Source organism: Gavia stellata, chromosome 14, assembly GCF_030936135.1.
Source record: "Gavia stellata isolate bGavSte3 chromosome 14, bGavSte3.hap2, whole genome shotgun sequence".
NCBI classification, from domain to species: domain Eukaryota; kingdom Metazoa; phylum Chordata; class Aves; order Gaviiformes; family Gaviidae; genus Gavia; species Gavia stellata.
In genome coordinates this window covers 12,236,019-12,258,830 of record NC_082607.1, presented here as the reverse complement: position 1 = coordinate 12,258,830, position 22,812 = coordinate 12,236,019, and the positions used below count along the sequence as shown (strand labels likewise).

At 48.2% G+C, this 22,812-nt stretch overlaps 1 protein-coding gene across 2 annotated transcripts in view; it reads left to right on the top strand.

The window, feature by feature from the left end:
* The window catches only part of GABRE (gamma-aminobutyric acid type A receptor subunit epsilon), a 37,050-nt gene extending 14,502 nt beyond the window's left edge, over positions 1 to 22,548 (top strand). For both annotated transcript variants that reach the window (XM_059824500.1, XM_059824499.1), the window contains exons 4-9: positions 11,857 to 12,077; positions 12,673 to 12,755; positions 14,209 to 14,346; positions 15,895 to 16,047; positions 20,943 to 21,145; positions 22,255 to 22,548. In XM_059824500.1, the coding sequence (XP_059680483.1) occupies positions 11,857 to 12,077; positions 12,673 to 12,755; positions 14,209 to 14,346; positions 15,895 to 16,047; positions 20,943 to 21,145; positions 22,255 to 22,548 (1,092 nt within the window). The remainder of the gene's footprint in view (positions 1 to 11,856; positions 12,078 to 12,672; positions 12,756 to 14,208; positions 14,347 to 15,894; positions 16,048 to 20,942; positions 21,146 to 22,254) is intronic.
* Positions 22,549 to 22,812: the final 264 nt, after the last annotated feature.

Genomic DNA, 22,812 nt, shown 5'->3' with positions numbered 1-22,812 from the left:
ATTGTGTCAAATTTGAAAGATACGGGCTCTGAGCTGTACCAATAGTTGTCACTTGATGGACTGAATTATTTTTAAGGCAGAGTTGATTTATCTGAACTGAAGGCTTTAGATCTCTCCACAGGAGAGGTCTGGATATTTCAGATGCGTGAGAGCCAAGTCAAAGAGCTGGTCAGAGGCCGGGGTTTCTGGTCTAGGGTGAACAGCCAGCATCATAGGGGAGGGGGGTCTCACTCCCCTCTCCCACTTGGGACAAACAGCCAAAATTCTTAAGCATTTCTGAGGGAAAATGGGTTTAGGGACAATCAAAACATTTACATTCAGTATCATCAGTTTGTTTTGATTCGCTTTTCATATGGTGATAAATTCTGTCCTATAAGTAAAGCATGAAAATAAGTATTTGAAAATAAAAGTCAAAATGAAGTGAATCAAATAGATAAAGGTAAAGCAAAATACTTTGTTAGCTTACTGAAGAAAAAAAAGTTTCTGAATGAAATTATGAGGTTGAGGTAATTAATTTTAGATTTTGTCAATTTTAATTTATTTTCAACAAAACTTCAGTTTTCTTTTCAGTTGAAATAATTTCTATTTATTTCCTGCATCCCCAGATGAAGCAGTCTTCCATCTCCCCTAAAAGGCTGATGTGAAATCTGCCTGTTATAAATGTGTTATGAAATGGAGACCATTTCTCAGAATTCAGTGGCTGTGGGTGACCAGAGGCAATATGCTTCAAGGACCTCTTCATGCCTCGGTGTTAAAGGCTGAATATTCAGACTATTACATCCCATCTCTGTGCACAGGAAGGGTTTAATTGCCCATGATACAAATCGCAAGCGAACAGCAGTGGAATGGTGATACTACCAGCCTAAGCCTCCTCTCCCCTGCACCAGCACCGGGGCTGGCTGGGCTGAGGCAGTGCTTTGTTTCTCCTCCCTGCAACCCCTCGCATCCCCTCCATGCCTCCAGGCACTTCCTCAGTGCCTCTATGTCTTCAGCTTGGTGTGTTTTGTGCGGTCAGCAAGTGAGTGGGCAGGTAGATCTTCAAAGTCATCTGCTGCGATGATGCCTCGCTTGTCAGCAGCAGCCCATCCTTTCCCTGCTGCTGGTTTGCTGACGATGCAGCTGTTTCACACCAGCGCTGCTGAGACTGGCCCCACCAATTCCCAATGCAACAGTTCCTCAAAAGCCCCAGAGAAATCATGCTGGCTCCATGGGGCACTGTGGGTGGGGGAGTAAGTCTGGTCTTACCTGTCCAGACCTTGCAGCCTTAGTTTGTCACATGAATCTGCACCTTGTGAGAAGGCAGGATGGACCCTTGTTCCCCCTACCACAACAAAGAACAAAGAACCACTGCAGTGGTGGCATGGCTTGGAGCAGTATGCCAGAGGTATTTGCAGAGTAAATCTCACCAGGAGGCAGGGTCTCTGCAGAGAAGGTAGGGGATGGAAGGAGCACTGGGAATGGGGATGTCAGGGACCCAGTTTGCACTGCAAGGGAGGAGTGAGCCATTGCGTGAAGCCAAGCTCCCTTCCTGCTGCTCATGGCTGTTTGGAGATGAGCTCTGCACACAGCTTCCTGCAGAGCTGGCAGCAAGCTTCAGTCCAGTTCTGCATCAGTGAGGTCGGGGGCTGCTTAGATGCTGGTCCTCTCTCACTGGATCAGCAATAAGGGAGATGAAAATACCTCAGTGTTGCTGCTATCGCAAAAAGCCAAAGGCAGATCCAAGTGCTGGGATTTGGTAAGGAGCAGCAGAGAATGGGCTGTCCAGCTCCTGGGAACTCTGGACTAAGCTCAAGAGCCAAAATTGTTTGGTTTCTTTGTATGTACGAATCTGGGATATACAAGCTCTGCCAGTGCATTCCTTATACCTCTGTGTAGAAAACTTGAGCCTTCATCTTCACTACTCCCCAAACATGTCCTAAAGCCATCTAGGGGAGCTGGGGAAGGTAGAGTGGTTGAGTTTTAAAGGAGTAGGCAGTAGGCTGCATCTCTACAAAACAGTTAGGAGCTGGAAAAAAGGACTGGGAATACTGGCCCCAGTTTCTGATAAGAGTCTTTTGCAGCTGCCAGGCGCTATGGGAAGAGAGCAGCCCAGAGTAGCAGAGCTCCGCAGGTCCTGCTTGCCCAGTGGCTGGTGTCCTGGCTTCCAAATGACCACCACAGTTGGTCTGAAGTGCAGATGTATGCCTGAATAGGAAAATCAGCTGGCCTCGTGTCCCTTCCGTAACTGCAGTCCAGCTTGCTTTGCCCTTCAAATACCCAACAGGAGAGACAGAAAGAAATTCTTTCTCTGTGACCTGATTCATTTCTCCCAGCTGTTTTCCTCAGCTTGGTGCTCCCTTGAAATCTCATCAGGGCTGGGCTGTGACTTTGTGGTGGCTTGAAAAGAACTGTGAAGGGAAAAACAAAACGAAGCAGGGAGAAGGAGCTAAATCAAGGAACTGGCAGGGCAGGAAGAGAAAGCTGGCAAGCACAGCAAGGGGGCATGAGAGACAACATGAAACAGGTTTCCTTGAAAGAGTTAGTGGAGCAGAGTACACTATCCCCACCTCCTTCTTCATCTGGGGCCAGAAGAGAACGGTGTCAGGAGGGAGGATTTCTGCAGAGGGCACAAAACCCTCCGCTTTTGTGAAAGCAGAACTTTCTCAGATTTTTTGAATGTGCTTTTTTCCTTGAGGATGAGGATTAGAAAAGGATTTATACAGGCAAACAGTGGTTTTCCTCCTGGCCAGAACAGGCATTCCCGTACAATGGATGGCAGCACAGGGATGTGGGTGCATTGTGGTTTCTCAGATGTGTTTTGGTGGGAGGACAGAGTAGCATCGGGGTTTGGGAGGTGGGCCTCTCTCTTAGGTGCCACTCTGGCTCTCTGGTTCTTGGAGAGCTGAACCATACTGCCCACCCAGGGCCAGTTTCCTCATGATGCTTTGTGCTGTGTCATGACTTTTCATGTGGGGCAGCCCATTAGCCCACCACAGACTGTGATTCAACTCCCAGGCGTAGCACAGCTCCCATGGCTGATGGTGAGCCAGCGCCTTCAGCGCCAGTTCTGGACTCTGCTGGCTTCACCACCCTGTCAACGTGCTGCCCGTGAAGGTGGCTTGACAGAGCTCAGTGCTTGATGGAAGCGAGTGGTTTTCACAGAGGAAGGCATATTTAGGAGAAGGCTGTAGTGATTTTCCTGCTCCTTATACTCTGTCCCTAAGCACCTGTGACTGGCCACTGTAAGAGGCTATTGGGACAGAGGGACACCACCTGACATTGTTTGCCCATTCTTATCTCCTCTGGTTTTGCATGCTGCTGTGCCATGGCATGCAATTCCTGCACTGGAAGGATGCTTCTGGCTCTGATCCACACAGAAAGCTCCCTGTCTCTGCCACCCTTTCCTTCCTTTGACCTCAAAGCACAAAGCTTCTGTAGCAATTTCTTCATCACTAAGACTGCAGTGGGAGGGATTTTGTCTGTTCTCTTTGCATGACAATCAGCATCCAGCTGAGATCACTAGACACCTTTCAGTCCATAGAGAGAGGCAGTCCCTGCCCTGGAGAGCATAGGGCCTTACTAAACAAAGCAAAGTCCCATGAGAATGTGGCAAGGCAGTGGGAAATGATGCGATGGTTGAATAGGGCCATTACAATTGAAGCCGTTTCTGTTTGAGGAGTGGAGTGGGCAGGGTGGTAACGCCTTTCTTGCTGAGGCAGAGAAGCAGAGTGGTGAGCTACAGACCAAAGAGAGTGTGGAGAGGGGCATGGAGAGAAGGAGGAAGAGGAAAGAAGACTAGAGCAGGGAGCAAATGGAAAAGAGGGAAAACCCAAGAAAGCCTGGAAAGATGAAGAAATAGCAAAGGGAATTGGGCAGCAGATGTGGGCTGTTCAGTCCCTGAGCAGACAGGGAAATGCCCTCAGACCTTTACAAAGGTCTACAGACTACTGTGGACTATTCTACTTCTCCAAAACCCTCAGTCCCCCCAAATATGGACTGGATGTAAATGAGAATCAGACCCTAAATCTCAGAGGCAGTGTTGACCTTGCCACCCCCTGGTCCATCTGGTGAGCCAGCAGCAGCAGTAGGCTGTACTGGGGTCTGGCAAAGCCACTGATGATGCCAGTGGTGGTCCCTTCTGTATGAGGTACCAGATTGGAGGCAGGGAGATGGGCCCAGCTGGCAAGCCTTAAGCCTAGGTGGATTCTTGTTCCAATTCTTCAAAACCACACAGCCACATGCCTCTGACAGTTGAAGGCACTCATGTCATTTAATGTTTGGGGGACTTCCCTGCTTTCCTTTGCTTCACCTGAGGGCCATTTCCCTGCTGCTGCAACAGGATACTGCTCTCATTCCTGCCTCTCCATCCTAGGGATGAGAGAGTGAGGCTGCAGTGTCCAGCTCCTGACCTGAGCAGGAGCCTGCAGGCAGCCTCATGGGAATCCAGCAGCCCAGGACAGTGAGTTTTGTAAGGTCAGAGAAATGGGGCAAGGAGCACCTCAGAGCTGGAGGAACTGTTCATGTTCCCAGGCAACTACAGATTTGCAGATGTCTCCATGGGGACAAGCTGACCATCCCAGACAGCCCTCCCCAAAAGTGTTTAGGACTGGACACCTTGCAGGATTTGTGGGACGTTCTACCTTCCTTTGCCTGGTACAGGGGAGCTGTAGCAGCTGCTCTCCCAGTCCTAGGCAGTATTAGACTGCCCATCCCAGTGTTTCATTTTAATTGCAGTGGGTGGCATGGGAATGGGAAGTGCAATTAAAGAAATTCCAGTTTCTCATCTGAATCTTGCCAAGCTGTCCTGGAAGAGCAATCTTGGGGAGTTAACTGTATGTAGTGAGAAGGTTTGTCTTCTAGCCCTTTCAAAGGAAATTTCTTTTTGTCTCGTCAAACACCCCATGAACATAAAGGACAAATAAACATGAGCACCTGCCTGAAGTGCTAAGGATTCTGTTCCAATTATCCTGTGTGCTTCCATCCTCACCTCTTCTCTTCCCCCACCTGCTTTCTTCTTCCAGCACAAAGTTTCTTCAAGCCCAACATTGTGGGGAGCATTTAAGCATTTAGCAGTAAGGTTTGACATGCAAACAAAACTTTGGACAAGTGTGGCTTTGCTCTGCAAGCAGCCCAGGCATTTTCTAGAGATCATGGCAACTGGGCTGCATCCTTGTTTGCATCAGAAGGTGCTTACACAGGACTTTCCATCCAGGCTATGTCCTGTCCTGAGAGTGGTGAAAAACCAAACTAAAAGGAGGCAGCTCCTTCCCTGTGGTGCTTTGCATAATACTTCATTGAAGTGTTCAATATCTTCCCCTTTAATCAATTCTGCCCCATCTGCATATAGCATCCTGTGCCTTTTTAGTAATAACCTTGTCAGGGACAGTGCAGACAGACCGTGCTTCTATAAACCAGAGTCTGGCTGATGTCATGTCTCGACTCAAGGACTTTCCTTGATTCTTCGGGTAATGACTGTTAATCAGATGCTAAAACACACACGTCTAGGTCACATGTCCCTGGGGCTCACAGTGAGAGACTCCGTGTGCCAGGCTATGTTCCCATGAAAAGAAGAACGGGCATCATGGCAATCAGCATCCGTCTTGGGGGTGCATGTGAGGAGATAACATCACTGAAGGACAAGAAGCAGTGGTACAAGGGAACAACTCAGAAGAAAGTGTTTGAAGGGAAAGAAACAGTCTGGTGTGGTTGGCTGTCATGAGTATAAAAGCCTGCCTTTTAGATGTCCCGCCTTGCACATGCATGGCAGCAGACATGAGCAGAGGTGTGTGGGAATGGGCAGGTAGAGATCTCAGAAGCCAGCACTTGGTTTCAAAAGCCCTGTCTAGTTCCTGTCTGCAAAGGGTGAGCAAGCCATGACTGGGGAGTTTGCAATCGACAGAGCAGCATGTACAGCATGTCTTGTTTGAAGGCTCCTGGCACGAGCACAGGACATGGTGATGGTTTTTAACAGCGAGTTTGTATTATAAAAAGAAAGCTGTCTCAACTGAGATTCTCTGGGCAGAGGCGAAAGACATTCAGACAAGGACAGTGCTGCCGGTGTTGCTGCAGAAGTGAAACAGATGGGAAGTTCAGTGTGTCACCTTGAAAACACAGCTCATCAGAGCTCTGCTCCTTTTGTCCTTGCGAGCTCCCCTAGTCACACCAGCATCATGTCCAGAAAGCTCTCTGGGGTGTGACTTGGAGAGAGGAGGACCTTGGAAACATAAGGAAACTTATATTGTCATTCTTTTGCTCTTTGTGTTGGGGAGACAAAACTCACCCAGAACAGGGACATGGAGGCATCCACAAGCAAGGAGTTTCACACTGCTAATGGGAGAACTGAGAGAAGCCTGACGCTGCCCAGCCGCTCGCTGATGTGGTCAGTGTCAGGTATTAGCATATGTTGTTAGTACATATCCTCTCTGCTTGATGCCTTTGGAGAGTGCTTGCACATGTCATGCTAGAAGCACATTCCTGCCCGCAAGCTGTGGGGACAAGAAGTTTTGCATCAGATTTGAAGATTATTCTAAAATAAGGTTATTTTATTTAGTTATCTGAGTGTGGAGAGTGTCTCCAGACTCTTTGCTGTTATTGAGCATGTTCTCTGGGACATGGAGCCGGCTGCTGGGAGCAGCCTAGGGTTTGTCAGATATGTTTGCAGGCTGGGAGGGATGCGTGGGATGTCGTGGAGAGGAAAATGCTTGCCTGTGCAGGGCTGTGGGGGTGTGGAGTTGCTGAATGTAGTTCTGTCTGAAGGGGGGATGCTTGGGCTGACCCCTGTTTTGCAGAACAGGGACACTGGAGGGGAGACTTCCTGGCTTACCTTGAGCTGCACAGAGTGACCTACCAGCCCTTGAAAGAAATACACCCCATTCCTGGGTCTCCTCTAGTAACTCCTGAGATTTTCCTGAATTGCAGCACCCCGAAGAGTTTGCCTGTAATACTTGCTTTGCTTAGGTCAGTGACTGACAGCATGAACTCATCAGATTCACATCAGCCCACCTGAAGTGCTGGCCATGCTTCCCAGGAAAGCAGGCTTCTTTACTGTACTGCAGTGAGGGATTTGCTTCAAGGTGTAGAGGGAAGGGGGCTCTATGAATAAAGACAAATATCAGAATAATAAAAGCTAGAATGAGACTGGCTAGGATATTAATCTCTCAGCCCCACTGTTATTTAGGATTTCCCAAGCTATCTCTCCAGCAGAGGAAAATGGAGGAACCTGTTTCCATGTCTCTGTCTCTTCTGTTTGGAGGTTTTCTTGTTGCTGTTGAATACAAGTGAAGTTGCAAAAAACACCTCTAAACCCTTAATTTTATCCTAATTTAGGAAGACATCTAAGACATCTTCATCTCATGGCTTTGCTTCTCTCTTTGGCATTTCTCAGAAAGCTGAGCTCTTAAAGAACACAGAAAGAAGCTCATAGATGGATACAGAGGAACCATGGGGTACCGACTCCTCTGTATCCCACTAACTGCACCCTTGAGAGGGGTCAGCTGAACTGCACACACAAACTTGCTTTCAGCCATTTGAAAAGGATCTTCTGGCAGCACACAGCTGTTTATTTGGTGTATAAGGTAACCTGAAAATACAAACTGCTGATTTCAAGTTGTGTCATGCTCACCCTGTGAATTTAAGCTGTTAGTCTGAAACTGAGTCGTCCTAACTCATATCTGCTCTGAACCTAGGGTGGAACTTAGTCTAGAGTAGAGTTCCTGGGGCCAAATCCAACTGGAAATTTGGGCTGATTCCCCATGTGTGTGCACATACACACAGAGGTGAGAGAGGAGGCACAGGGAGGAGCTAACTGGGGCCAGGCTGGATGTCCTTGCCCTATCAGGAGATCAATATGGGGAGCAGGGAGGTGCTCCGGGGCCAGGAAGGTTAAGACAGAACGGCTGGGGCTGGGAAGACCCAAGGAACAGGGCTTAGGGTAGCACACAATGAGAACAGTGGCCAGCTCCCAAATCTTTTGTGCTGGGGACAGGCTGATTTCTGAACCTGTTCATTTTCTTTTGAATAGAAAAATTTGGGATTTTCTTTGAAATTACTTTTCACATAGAAATTCCATAGCTTTTCACTTAAACTATGTTTTTTAAAATGAAAGGGTTTGAGAGTGCAGTAAAATCTTTTTGTTGTTATTTTTTTCTTCCAAGATGAAATATTCTTGTCAACTCCACATCCCCTTATTTCCTACAAATGGTCTTTCATAGGACAGGCTTTTTTTCCATTAAATGTTTTCAGATTTTACCATTATCTGGAACTGGTTTTCCACCAGCATCTGTGCTGCCCACATGAGGAAAACGAGGACTGATCAGTGATGTGCAGCAGTGCCAGGTGATGACAGTGACCAAGGGCCAGCAGGGACATGCTGAAAGGCTGAGTTGGACACGAGCCCACACAACTAGCAGCGGCCATGCTGCAGGGCATTCCTCAGCATTGGATAAACTCACATGATAGTATTTAGGGTAGGCAGTCTTCAGTGTTTACCTTAGAGATAGTTTGATTTATTATTTTATGACTGAAGTTTGATGTAATATTGCATGCATGCCAACATGTGTGTGCTACCCGATGTGTGATCCAAATGGCATGACCTAACTCTTAGAGTGATTCCTCTTATTTCACTAGCTCCTTCCGTTGAAAACACTAAAAAGCCTGTGCTTTTACAGAGAAGTTAACAACCTCCATGTGCTGCAGAGCAGATGGTACAGTAATGTTGGAGGCATATTTTACAATAACCTTTTTCCACATGGGGAAATTGAGGTATTGAGAAGTCTCTTTCTGATGCTTGAGAATGAATCAGGGGCAGAGAGAAACGACAGGGGTGCAGGAGTTCAAGTAACAGCACTGCTTAAGTTTTAGGGGCTGAGCTCATCCTGCCAAACTTCAGCTATTCAGCCTTGATCAGCCTGGACTCTTCTAAGGTAAGTAAGAGTGTGAGGCATTTCCAGAAGACAAGTTGGACTGCTTCATATTGTGATCTCCCTCCAGAAGTGCTTACCCCTCTCCAATGGCTGTAGGGAACCCATGGTCAAACACCTCCTATTTTAATCACCTTGGTCAGATGCCTACAGCTAAGGGGGATCTGATTAATGCTCAGAGAAGGGTCTGAGCACTGTCCCCTATCCCACAGCTGATCAGTGCAGGGCCGCAGTCGTGCAAGGTGCCTCAGCATCAATGTAAACCATGCCTGATGGGAACAGGTGCTAAGTCTTCAGGAACTGTTGTGATTTAACCCCAGCCAGCAACTAAGCACCACACAGCCGCTTGCTCACTCCTCCCCAGTGGGATGGGGGAGAGAATTGGAAGGGTAAAAGTGCTCCCAAAGGCCAGAGCATTTTTGTATAAATCTTGCCTCAGATAATTCTGAATGAAAATACATTTGTAAATGCCAACACTTCCCAATGGGTTCCGCACCTAAAGGCAAGGGAGCCAGCTCAGCTAGTAAGTTCTTCCTCATGAATAGGTGTGCTTATAATAGCTTATAATAGCCACTGAAATTAGATCAAACCACAGGACAGTGACAATACAGCTCAGATTTTTCAGAAAAGATGGATGACTTGTGCACTACACCTTTTGCAAAGGCTGGCTATGAATGGCATAAGAGGAGCTCCTTTCTGAAAATCTGGGCTTGACAACAAATACTAACCCGCTGGGATAGCTGACTCTCCGCTCTCCCGAAACATTAGCATTGGTTATCCCAGACCTGAATGCTGAACTTTACAGCAGGACATCTGGCATGAGCAGCCAGCCCAGAAGCGAGCTCTCACAAGTGACTCCAGTTACAAGTTAAAAACTGACAGTGGCATCTAACATGGATTTATCATTGCATTTTTGGTTGCTTTCTCCTACACCAGAGATATTGCTGAACAGGAGCAACGTAAGCTCATACTGGCTCAAACAGGGTTTGCAGGATTGGGGGAGAATATGTCAAATGTTGTGTTATTTTGGCCCCAACAGCTGGCAAAGAAAAGAAAATGGCCCCAAGCAGAATAAAGTCAGCCCTCCCCATATACGTTGTTTTCCTGGGCTGCCATTACCTCATCTTGTCCCTGCTGTGCCAATGCTTCTTTGCCCGCCTGTGGGCTCCATTCTACTGTTTCACAACCTGATCCATGCCTTCATCATCACATGCCCTATGTCCAAGCAGTACCCAGTGCGATCCAGAGCATTCAGATGCTGGATGGGCTCTCCCCACCTTCTGTTTTCAGGCAGTGGCCATGCTTGTGCGCTTGGCTTTGAGGGCTGCTGCTATCCTAGCTCTGTGTCTCCTCATGTCTGTTTTGAATGAACTGTACAGGCAACGTCATCTCTTCGGATGTGCTGCATCTGTCCCCATTTAGAGATATGTTAGGACCTCATCCCCATCACCTTTGCTCATCCCTGTGTCTAACCAGGGTGAAGGATCAGCCCAGAGAGTGACTTGACTGCCTGATGGCAAATGCTCTTTTCTCATGATCTCATTCCTATGCAAGGGCCGTTTTCGGTACCAATCACTCATCACCGGTTGGCTGACAGTGGAGTGAGAGTGAGGAAAATGAAACGGGGAGTCATGTGCTGCCCTCCTCTGCCTCCCCAGGCAGGACATGCTGTCCAAGGGAGTGCGCTAAGAGCGCCACGTCTATTTTAACAGCATGGTTTGAGGAAGTTGGGTCTGAACCAGCAGCGAGGGCAGCAGAGGGAGGATGTGCTGCAGTCATAAAAATTCGACCGAGATAAATGAATAGAGGGAGGAGGAGAATGGGAAGGAGAGATGGCCAAGTCAGACATTGTTCATCTCTACCCACAGGAGAGAGGGAGACAATGCCTCTGTGGTCATGGGGGAGGGAAAGGGAGCAAAGTCCAAGTCAGAGAGGAGCTGTCAGGTGCAGGTTACAGCTGTATGGGCTGGTGGAACTGGATTTGGGGGTCTGGTTCAGACAGCCACTGAGTGCCAGACATGCTCCTGCATGGCACTAATTAGCACCTTGTCTGGCAGGCTGAAAAAGAGGGTAAGGAGCAAATTGGCTTGCAGCAGCAAGCAGCAGAACAGTGGGCTAATGATGTGGACTAGTGCCGGTCCAATCCAGACAGATGCTGCCTCCCAGAAATACTAGTTGTGGGTGAGCTAGGACACCCTGTCTCTCACCAAAACCAAAGGTCCTCAATATGGTGGAAACTCTGTTTTCTGTCTGCAAAAGACTCAAGATTTTCAACTGGTTGCACCGAGAGCTGGGTCCATAGCAGCCCCTGCCCCAGCTTCTTTTTCTAATCTTCAGCAAGGGGTATCTGCCCCAGTTTTTCATACAAACCATTTACAGTATAAGTCCTGCAGCAAAGGATGGATTCTCAGTAGGTTTATGCACAACACTACTATTGCTATATGTACAAATTAGGTGTACGAAGCACTCCTGGGCTGTATCCTCATAAATAACAGAAAGAGCTGTCTGCTTGCCTTCTCTGGTAACCTGGTGAGCAGCTCTCCTTGCCTGTGTTTGAAACGTGTAGCTGAACTGAGGACTGAATTCAGCCAACATCCACACTGCCCCTTCATGCCTGTGCTTAAAAGGAGTGTTTGGCTTGAGTAGTCCATCAAGAGGAAGCCCAAGCCCTTGTTCATATAGTCTTGGCTTTCCAGGCATGGGTCAGGCCAAACATGCTATGGCTCAGCCCATCAGTCAACACACAGTCTTTGGCTCTTCCTAAGTGTGCCATGGATGTCCTGCCCCCGAGCTAAAGATGAGGCTGGAAAGGTATCAGTGGTCACCAACACCTGCTGCCAGACTTAAAAAGCAAATGTTCTGGCTATAACTCCAAAACGGTGGCCTGCAGACCAGAGGACAGGGCTCTGCTTTGCCCGAATCCCTCTCAGAAAAACATGTTCTTCCTTCTCTTTCACAGGAATACACCATTGATATCTTCTTTGCTCAGACGTGGTATGACCGGCGTCTTCGTTTCAACAGCACCTTGAAGGCCCTCACACTGAACACCAACATGGTGAGCCGCATCTGGATCCCAGATACCTTTTTTAGGAACTCCAAGCGAGCCGATTCCCACTGGATAACCACTCCTAATCAGCTCCTCCGCATCTGGAATGACGGAAAAGTGCTCTACACACTCAGGTACATCCAGCAGGCACTGAAGCTGGCTGCTGAGGTGAGGGAACAAGGAGCTAATCAAAGTAGAGGAGGTTTCCAGATGCCCTGGGACAGAGTAGTGAAGATGTCTCCCAGTGCTGATGGGAGTACACATGCAGTACTGATTGCAGAATGGGCTGCTTCTTCCCAGGATGAAGGCTTCCAAAAAATCACTGGTTTTCCATATCATACCTAGAAAAAAGTCAAAACTACAAATGGTTTCCTAAACCAAAATCGTCTGATAGTTTATGTTGGTCAGTCCAGCTATTTCATTCTGATAATAAATATTTGGCCTTTTTTCCCATAAATTCTCACTCCCATAAATGAATCTGAAAAGCTCACTAAACAAAAAGGCTTTTTGAATGTGAAAATTAGATGTTTTTTCTCACTTTGAAAATATCCAAACATATGTTTTGTTTTGCTGCTGTTTTGAAATGTTCCTGCAAACAGACTGATCTTCAACAAATTAGTGTTTCTCTCTCAAGGAAGCGAGAATCCCTCTGTCACATTTTCTTGGAATCAAACCACCTTCACCAACACAAAATCTCAGTCTCCCTCTCTCTCTCTGTTCCTCTCTCAGGCTGACGATCGAGGCTGAATGTCTGCTCCAGCTGCAGAATTTCCCAATGGACACTCATTCCTGCCCTTTGGTTTTTTCCAGTTGTGAGTATACATATTTTTAAAATAGTTTTAGAAGGCAAGTAGAGAAACCTCAGTAAAGTAAAACTCTTCTGGGGAGACCATCCTCCCTTTTAGCTACATTTTTCACCTAATGTCTATGACTCTTTTCCTGGGCCATTACCCATCATGCCCTGAAGCATCCTCCCACTCCTGGGCTAGCAGAGGTCTTCAGGGACAGATTCACAGCACCTCTGAGTTTCTCCTTAATTTGGGTGGATGGTTGGAGGTGATTATTTCACTGACCTTCTGGTCATTCTGACCTACTAGGCAGAATATATCCCTTCAGCTAGCAGACAAATGGCACCTGTCCTGCCTTGCATCTTCCCCCTTCTCCCACTCTCTGAAGGTGCAGCTTGGCTTTCCAGACCTCAGCCCACTGACAGGCCCATTTCATGCACCCAAGGCCATCACAAAGGAGGGTTACTCAGACCTGCCCCCTCAGTCCCCACTTGTCCATTCTCATCAGCAGATAGGGCTGCTGATGTTGGCACATCTCCACTGGTAATTTTGCAGGGACCCTTTCTGCACCAAGAGATTCCTATCCTCATGCATTTGTTGGAAATGTAATTTAGTTATCTTAGCTCGGGTTGGCCTCCCCCACTGCCCCTGCCACTGCAGAGATTCACCTCACGTGGCTCTGAGGTGCTTCAGAGGGAGGCAGCATGCTGAGGAGATACCATCCCCTCATCTTCCACCATCCCTCAGTCTTTGCTAATTAACAGTACATGCCATACATGCTTGATAATTAGAAACACACTTTCAGTTAGCTGCCAAGCTCTTGCTCCTTCCCTCCTCTGAAGAACTCTCTCGTAGGTGTCAAGGTCCCTGCTTCACAGTAGGCTTGTTTCTTTGCCAAGAAAGCCAGAGCCAGGAGAAGCCATGCTCCAGCCTGCAGGAGCCAGGTCTCCTTCTCGATGGAGAATGCACCCCTTCTTTTCCATACATAGATCAGCTCCCATGGTGAGAGGTACAGAGAGAGTCAGAGCAGCCACAGCCATGCTACCTCCTATGTTGGCAGCTTTGTATTCCTGGTATACTCATGCCTGGGAAGGGTAGGTAGTCATGAGGAGTGGTGAAGGCCCCATGCTGCCCCAGGGAGCTAAAACCCTTAAGATTTCAGGCTGGGGGAGTTCTCTTACAACAAGCCAAGTCTCATTCCCACCAGTGCAGTCCTTAGAAAGGCTCCGTTTCTAGCATTGCTTTTCCCATCCCTAGGATTTGAAGCAGCCCACAAGGGAAGATGCTGTCCCTTAATCCCATTGCATGTGGGGATGCCTAAGGGCATCTAAACAAAAGGCATCTGATATACCTGCCCGAATGCGTCATGTTTACAAAACAGCTAGAGTGAGATGCCAGTGCTTTTGCAGTCAGGGTGGTGAATGAGGTGGAGGCACATGACATACTCTTTCATTGATGTCCTTGCCCCTTTTCCCAGATGGCTACCCACGCGAGGAGATTGTCTATCGCTGGAGGCGTTACTCCATTGAGGTCTCCGACCAGCGCACCTGGAGGCTCTACCAGTTTGACTTCACGGGGCTGAGGAACACCTCGGAAGTTCTCAGGACTGGGGCAGGTAAGGCAAAGGGAGACAGCCCACAGAAATGTCAGTATGTTGGAGACCTTGTGGGAGGCAAAGGAGTCATCAGACAGCTCCACAATGGTGGGGAAGGAAGGTCACACCAGCACAGTTAGAGAAACGTAAGGATGAAGGGATCGACCTTTGCTAGAGGGGGCAGAAGTGGTGGAGATGAAGGCTGAGGGGAAGACGAAGCAGGGGTAGGCCAGAACCACTGACATCTGTGAACTGTGGGGTGACAATGCTGACGTGAATGAAGCTATCCCTAACTGAAGGGTCAGGAGGGAGAGGAGATGGAGCTCAGATTCCCTCTTGCTGCAGTATATGCATACTATGTGATCCCTGGGTGATGCTCATAATTGGAACAGGGGTGGGGAAATCCAAACTTGCAGGTCTCAATCTTTCCTTCTGTAAAGTTGTGTGGGGCTGATGAACACCTGAATTATGCTTCAAGAGACAGGACAAGGCTGCATGTGTGAAGAAACCAAGGAATGGAGGCCCTTCAGCTCCTCTTCCTCATAATAGCTCACATCCCCTTTCCTTCCCACAGACAACTGAGGAAAGCCTCTTTGGGTTCCTGCAGGTGGGGTGAGCTCATATTTTTAAGCCCTCTGAAGCAGCAAGTTCAGGTAGTGCTTCTCCCACTCTGCAGAAAGCTGCTGTTGCCAACACCAGCAGCCAGCCTCTAACCGGGCTAGAAAGGCAGCACAAACTGGGACAAGAAGTGGTGCAGTGAAAGTGTCTTGAATGCACCAGTGGCTGTCTGACGTTTGTAATTCTCTTTTTTGGTAATTGCTTACAAGCTCCATCTTAACCCTAGAGCTGTTGGGTGGCTTTCTCCCAATACTCACTAAGAGCCTCTGAAAAAGAGGAGGAACTTCAGCTGTAAGTTGCCAAATGAGCAATTAGGATGTACAGCACCACATGCCTTTTCCAGGGGCAGAACCAGAGTCACGATGAAAGTGACTGAAGGACACCTCCTTTGTCACAGCTCAGGTAGTTAGTCGACAAGCCAGGCCATGTAGCCTGCACAGCTAAATAGCTTCTATAGAAAAGAAACCCTTGCAGCAATCACCTGAAGATGAATACTCTCTGTAGTTACTTCCCTCAAACTTTTCCAGACAGTGTGCTTTTCAGTGTGCTTGGACACACAGCCAGGCCAGTACCAATGCAGCCTGGTGGCCACATAGCCAGCAAGGCAGATAGCTAGCTGGGCAACCACAAAGTCAGCTCTTAAATTAGTCACAAAGTCATTAGATCAGACAGCCACAGAGCCAGCCATGTAGCCACAGAGTCCACTAGCCACAAAACCAGCAAGCCAGCCACAATGCCAGAGAGTCACCAAACCTACTCAGCCAGCCACACAGCTGTCCATGAAGCTAACAATCTGGGCAGCCACAAAGCCAGCCACAAAACCAGCCAGACAGGCACTTAAAACAACAAGAAAACCTCATTAGAAACACTCCCAATTCTGAAACTTTGCTGATTTTTGTGTTTTGGGAAGCCACATGTTATGATTCCAATGTCTCTGTTGCTTTTTCCTAGGGGAATACATGGTGATGACAGTTTCTTTTGATCTAAGTAGACGTATGGGTTATTTTGCCATTCAGACCTACATTCCCTGCATCCTGACTGTTGTTCTTTCCTGGGTTTCCTTCTGGATCAAGAGAGACTCTACGCCAGCCAGGACATCTCTGGGTAAGAGACAGGTTGTTGCATGTCTGATGCTTGTTGAACTCTACAAGGCTGGCAGACTGGCAGTGTTGGAGTACAAAATCTCCTACAGCACTTTGCCATTTTCTGGCATTATTCTCTTACTGGAGGATAGTCCACTCCTCCGTCTTTCTGTTTGTAACACTATCCTGAAGCTCAACTGAATCTCCAGCTGTGCTAGCTTGGACTACTGGATTATTTCAGGATAGCACAACACTTTCAGACCTTGATCTGAGACCTGAACACAGTCTTTTCCAAGTGGACAATGTGGTATTCTCATGTGCTGAAAGGGAGAGGGAAGGGGTGAGCTGTGGCATTGCAACACTGGCCAAAGGGTTCCTGTCACATGCATGTATTCTGCATTTCCTCATGACTTTTCAAGGGTTCAGTGTAGGACCAGTGACATGAAGGTTGTAGGGTAATGAGCAAAGTTGCTCTGCTGTATCCATAGAGTCCCAAGCTCTGGCAGGATGTGGAAGCCCTGTAGGTACAGCCTTTCTCTGTCAGTCACACCACAGTGGGAGTCCAGGATGAGGCAACAGCTCTGCCTATTGTTTAGATTTTCTCAGCAACCTGCAGGAGCTCATTGAGACAGGAAAAAGCTTATGTGGATTGAATCCTGCTCTGACAGGTGCTAGAGAGGTCTTTACGAATCTTTAATGCACTTTGGCTGTATCTGCATTTTGTAATGAGCTCTGCTTCCCAGCACTGTCCTTCCCATCAGCGCTGCTGACTTTCCCTTTAATTGGAGGTAGAGTTTCCAGCCCTGCCTGCAGGCCTCTGCCGGGAGGGAGAGGAGAGGTGAGTGGCCATCAGCATCAGGCAGGGCTATTCAGAGCCCATCCATTCTGACCATCTCTCTCCACCTCTCTATCAAAATCAATTTCTTTGGTGCTCATGGAGAGAGCAGGAGGAGGAGTGGGGTGTCATTTCCAATGGCAATGAAGGTACACCATAGTACGTGGCTGGTTAAGGAATGAACAGCAAGAGGCAAAATGTTCTGCATGGCTGATACCACTATGGTGGCTTTCTCAAACAACAAAGGCAAGCTTCCCAGGAAGGGGGCCCCTCTCTGTGGGAAGGGATCTCAGCACATCAAGAGTAACGTATTCTCTCCACAGCCCCTGTTGTACTTAATACAAATGATCCCCAGTACATTTCAAGCCTGTCAGGGAGATGTAAACCGGACCAGTTCCATTGACATTTCAAATATATGGGAAGTCACGTCACATCACATCTGCTAATGCAAATACAGCAGGAAAATATGAAAATCTCTTGCCATGCTCCCACCCAGAGCCCAGGAAAGGGTGGCAGGTGGATTTAGATGAATGCTAGAGAAGGAGGAACAGATGGAGTTCCTGCTTCTTGTCCACATCCTAAAAAGCAGTGGATGAGATCACAATACCAACTCTTGCAACTGATCCTTTGTTGGCTCCTGATACTTCATCTCTGGAAACAGGTCTGTGAGCATTACTGCTGCTGCAAAAACAATTCCAAGCCCCATTCAAATCAAAAGAGATTCCTTATCATCTCCTACCCACTTGCCCTCTACATCAAGAAGTGGATAGATTGTGAAGAGCTGTCTCTGAAGAATAGCCACGAGCAGGTTGAAAGCTTATGGGTAAGAATTAGAGACAAAGGCAACAAAGGGAACCTCGTGGTTGTTGTCTACTACAGGCCACTCGATCAAGGGGAGCCTATTGACGAAGCCTTCTTACTCCAGGTGCAGGAGGCATCGCGCTCACAGGCTCTCATTCTGCTGGGGGACTTCAACCACTCCGACATCCACTGGAAAAGTAGCACAGCGAGCTGTAGGCAATCCAGGAGACTCCTGGAGGGCATTGAGGATAACTTGTTAAGTCAGGTAATAGACAGCCCTACCAGAGGGGATGCGATACTGGACCTGTTGGTCATCAACGCAAGTGAGCTAATTGGTGACATCAAGATTGGAGGCAGCCTGGGCTGCAGTGATCATACACTGGTGGAGTTCGCAGTCCTAAGGGACATGGGTCAGGTGAAGAGTGAAGTCAGGACCCTGAATTTTAGGAAAGCAAAATTCCAGCTGTTCAAGGAGTTAGTCAATAGGACCCCCTGCAAAACTTCCCTCAGGGACAAGGGAGCAGAACAGAGCTGGCAGAACTTTAAGGACACTTTCCATAGAGCGCAAGGGCTCTTGATCCCAGGTGTAAGAAATCAGGAAAGGAAGGCAAGAGACAGGCATGGCTGAGTCAAGACCTGCTGGTCAAACTAAAGAGCAAGAAGGGAATGCCCAGGGAGGTGGTGGAGTCACCATCACTGGAGGTGTTCAAGGAACATGTGGACGTGGCAGTGTGGGACATGGTTTAGTGGGCATGGTGGTGTTGGGTTGATGGTTGGACTTGATGATCTTACAGGTCTTTTCCAACCTTAATGATTCTGTGATTCTGTGAATGACAGGTATCCTGGGAGGAGTATAGGGACATTATCCAATTGTGTAGGGATGGGGTCAGAAAGGCCCAAGCGCAGATGGAGCTGAACTTGGCAAGGAATGCAAAGAACAGTAAGAAGGGCTTCTATAGGTATGTCAGCCAGAAAAGGAAGGTCAAAGAAAGTGTATCCCCCTGACGAACATGACTGGCAAACTGGTAACAACGGACAAGGAGAAGGCTGAGGTACTCAACAACTTTTTTGCCTCAGTCTTCACTGACAACTTCTTTCCACACCTCTCAAGTGGATGGACTGCAAGACAGGGGGAGCAAAGTCCCTCTCACTGTAAGAGAAGATCAGGTTCGTGACCACCTGAGGAACCTGAACATACCTAAGTCTACGGGATCTGATGAGATGCATCCCAGAGTCCTGAGGGAATTGGCTGATGTAGTTGCCAAGCCACTCTCCATGACATTTGAAAAGTCATGGCAGTCAGGTGAAGTCCCCAGTCACTGGAAAAAGTGAAACATTGCACCCATTTTTAAAAAGGGTAGAAAGGAGGACCCTGGGAACTACAGACCTGTCAGTCTCACCTCTGTGCCTGGGAAGATCATGGAACAGATCCTCCTAAAAGCTATGCTAAGGCACATGGAGGACAGGGATATGATTTGACACAGCCAGCATGGCTTCACCAAGGGCAAGTCTTGCCTGACCAGCCTAGTGGCCTTCTATGAGTTGACTACATCAGTGGACAAGGGAAGAGCTACTGATGTCATCTATCCAGACTTCTGTAAGGCCTTTGACACAGTCCCCCACAACATCCTTCCCTCTAAATTGGAGAGATGATAGGGATTTGATGGATGGACTGTTTGGTGGATAAGGAATTGGTTGGATGGTCACATCCAGAGGGTAGTGGTCAATGGCTCAATGTCCAGATGGAGATCAGTGACAAGTGGTGTCCCTCAGGGGTCTGTATTGGAACCAGCACTGTTTAATATCTTCATCAATGACATAGACAGTGGGAATGAGAGCACCCTCAGCAAGTTTGCAGATGACACCAAGCTGAGTGGTGCAGTTGACATGACTGAGGGACAGAACGCCATCCAGAGGGACCTGAAAAAGCTCAAGAAGTGGGCCCATGTGAATCTCATGAGGTTCAACAAGGCCAAGTGCAAGGTCCTGCACCTGGGTTGGGGCAACCCCAGTATCAACACAGACTGGGGGCTGAAGGGATTGAGAGCAGCCCTGCAGAGAAGGACTTGGGTGTACTGGTGGATGAAAAGCTGGACATGAGCCGGCAATGTGTGCTCACAGGCCAGAAAGCCAACTGCATCCTGGGCTGCATCAAAAGAAGCATGGCCAGCAGGTCAAGGGAAGTGATTCTGCCCCTCTACTCCACTCTGGTGAGCCCCCACCTGGAGTACTGTGTCCAGCTCTGGAGTCCTCAGCACAGGAAAGACATGGACCTGTTGGAGTGGGTCCAGAGGAGAGCCATGAAAATGAATAGAGGGCTGGAACACCTCTCCTATGAGGAAAGGCTGAAAGAGTTGGGGTTGTTCAGCCTGGAGAAGGGAAGGCTCCGGGGAGACCTTATTATGGCCTTTCAGTACTTAAAGGGGGCTTATAAGAAAGATGGGGACAGACTTTTTAATAGGGCCTGTAGCAATAGCACAAAGGGTAATGGTTTTAAACTAAAAGAGAGTAGATTCAGTCTAGATATAAGGAAGAAATTTTTTACGATGAGGGTGGTGAAACACTGGCACAGGTTGCCCAGAGAGGTGGTAGATGCCCTATCCCTGGAAACATTCAAGGTCAGGTTGGACTGGGCTCTGAGCAACCTGATGTAGTTGAAGATGTCCCTGCTCATTGCAGGGGGGTTGGACTAGATGACCTTTAAATGTCCCTTCCAACCCAAACTATTCTATGATGAGCTTTGCATTGGGCTGAATTCATCCTGGGAGCAAATGCTCAAAGACAAAGGGAGAACAAGAACAAAGGCCTTTGCATTCCAGCTATGGTTCACATCACACAGAAATAGCAGTCCTGTGTCATCTGAGACATTGCCATGCTTATTGCTGACTCAACCAGACATCAGTGACTGAATCTCAACTCACCCATTGCCTGCCCAAAGCCATCCATCCAGTGTTACTGCCTCTTAGCATCCTTCCTTCGGACTCTTCTCCCAGTTGTTCCTGCGTACAGCCTTAAGCAGAGTCCGAGTTCCCCACTCCTTTACCAGTCCACACTGATGGCCTGTGTGACACCTGGGTTTTGAACAGCTCTTCTTCCATAGAGCATTGTCAGATGGCACCTCAAGACCAGAGTCTCAATGGGCAGAGCAAAAATGGGATCAGACAACCAGAGGAATTTCTCTCCCACAGGAGAGGGAAAATGGGGATGTTTTGGGGGTTGGATGCATGTAGAAGACAGAAGTGCTCCTCTTCATTGATTAAACCAGCTCTTTTCTGTCTTAGGTATCACGACTGTGCTAACAATGACCACCCTGAGTACCATCTCCCGCAAGCACCTTCCCCGTGTTTCCTATATCACAGCCATGGACCTCTTTGTCTCTGTGTGCTTCATCTTCGTCTTTGCAGCTCTCATGGAGTACGCTACACTCAACTACCTGGTGGGAAACAAGAAACCACTTGAGCACAACAACAGGAAAGCCAGGCTGGTAGGTCCAGCACTAGATGCTGTTAGAACTATTTAGCTATTTAGAAATATCCCTCCTGAGCTTGCATTGGAAACTGCTGACATGGTTTAGTGCCTGACCCATACTGTGTTCATAAGATCCTCAGACCACTCTATGTGCTGGGTCTGAGCACTTGAAAGGTGAGACACAATCAGAAAAAGCAGCTGAGGCTCCCCTGAAACAATGAGGTCCCTGTCAGACCCACGCACCCTGTGCTCTCTTCAAAATTGCTGGAGAGCTTATCTGTACAGTTTAGGATGACTCACGTGACCAAATGTAAATGTCCACTTTAAGACAGCGTTATCCACACCCAGGTTCTTCCACCTGTACTGGTTTGATTTCTGTGGATTACAGAGGTATCTTAGGTCACAGAGATGCAGAAATCTACTTTCTTTTGTGGTCTGTCCATCAGAAGACCTCCTGAGTGTGGGGATAGTGAACCCAGAGTGGTCATCACCCTCCTGAAATCTGCCCAAGCTCATGGCAGGTACTTCGGACACATCAGCTGAAACAGGCCTCTGAATTGGGACAGAACTGAAGCCAAAAAAGACAGATCTCCTCCGTGCTAGCCTTGTTTCCCAGCACGGGTGGAGAGAGCTCTTCCATGAGGCCTCTTCTCCTGGGCCAAGAGGTTATGAGTCACACACAGCCTTTCCCCAGCTTTTCTCCAGCAACTGACAGTAACCAGAAGACACATCTGGACTGTGTGCTGTGTCTTCAGAGACAGCTGAACTCAGGGGAATGAGGGAAGAGGCTAGCACAGCTGAAGCCAAACAGGTCCTGTTTCTGCATTTACTGTTAGTGATTAGACATGGGGAATCAGAGCAATTAGATCTTTGCTGACTAGGGCTATGCCCTCGGGTGCCAGGGAGAAAACTCACTATCATGCAGGGAGCTGCCAGTCCCCACAGCATGCCAAGGTGGTGATTTACAACCAGATGCAAGAGATGGGGGATGATCAGTCATCCGCCTTCATTGAACTGCACCTATGCTATGAACTGATCTATTGCCAGTTGGATGAGTTTTGGTATCTAGAACATGTTTTCTTGCCTTTTCCTTCCCTTTAACCCACCTCCCCCTCCTCATTGCAGCCGCCTGCTGGTGCTCAGGTGATGCCATCCTTTACCACCATCAACATCAACAACATCATGCACTGGCCCCCAGAGATAGAGGAGGATGAGGATGAAGACCCTGGCTCCCCATGCCTGGAAGGAAAGGAATGTGAGAGGTTCTTCTGCTGCATTGAGGACTGTCAGACAGGAATGTGGCGGGAGGGAAGGGTCCGCATTCACATCTCCCGCCTGGACTCCTACTCTCGTGTCTTCTTCCCCACCGCCTTCCTGCTCTTCAACATTGTATACTGGATTGCCTATCTCTATCTCTAGCTGTTCTTTGTCCTCAGCTGGAATGGACTCCAGACCAGCAAGACGGGCTTCTCAAGGAGCATAGAGAACAGCATCTCTTCCATTGTAGTCGATTGTCAGTCTGAACAATCCAACCTGGTGATTCCCTCTTCCTGCTCTCTCATCTCTTCTGAGAAGAACCAGACAGCTTTTTTTTAGCCTTCTAACATATCTTTTTAGAGATTCTACCCTTCCCAAACAACTCCCTCTCCAGCACCACCAGCATTTTACTCTTTGTAAGATTAC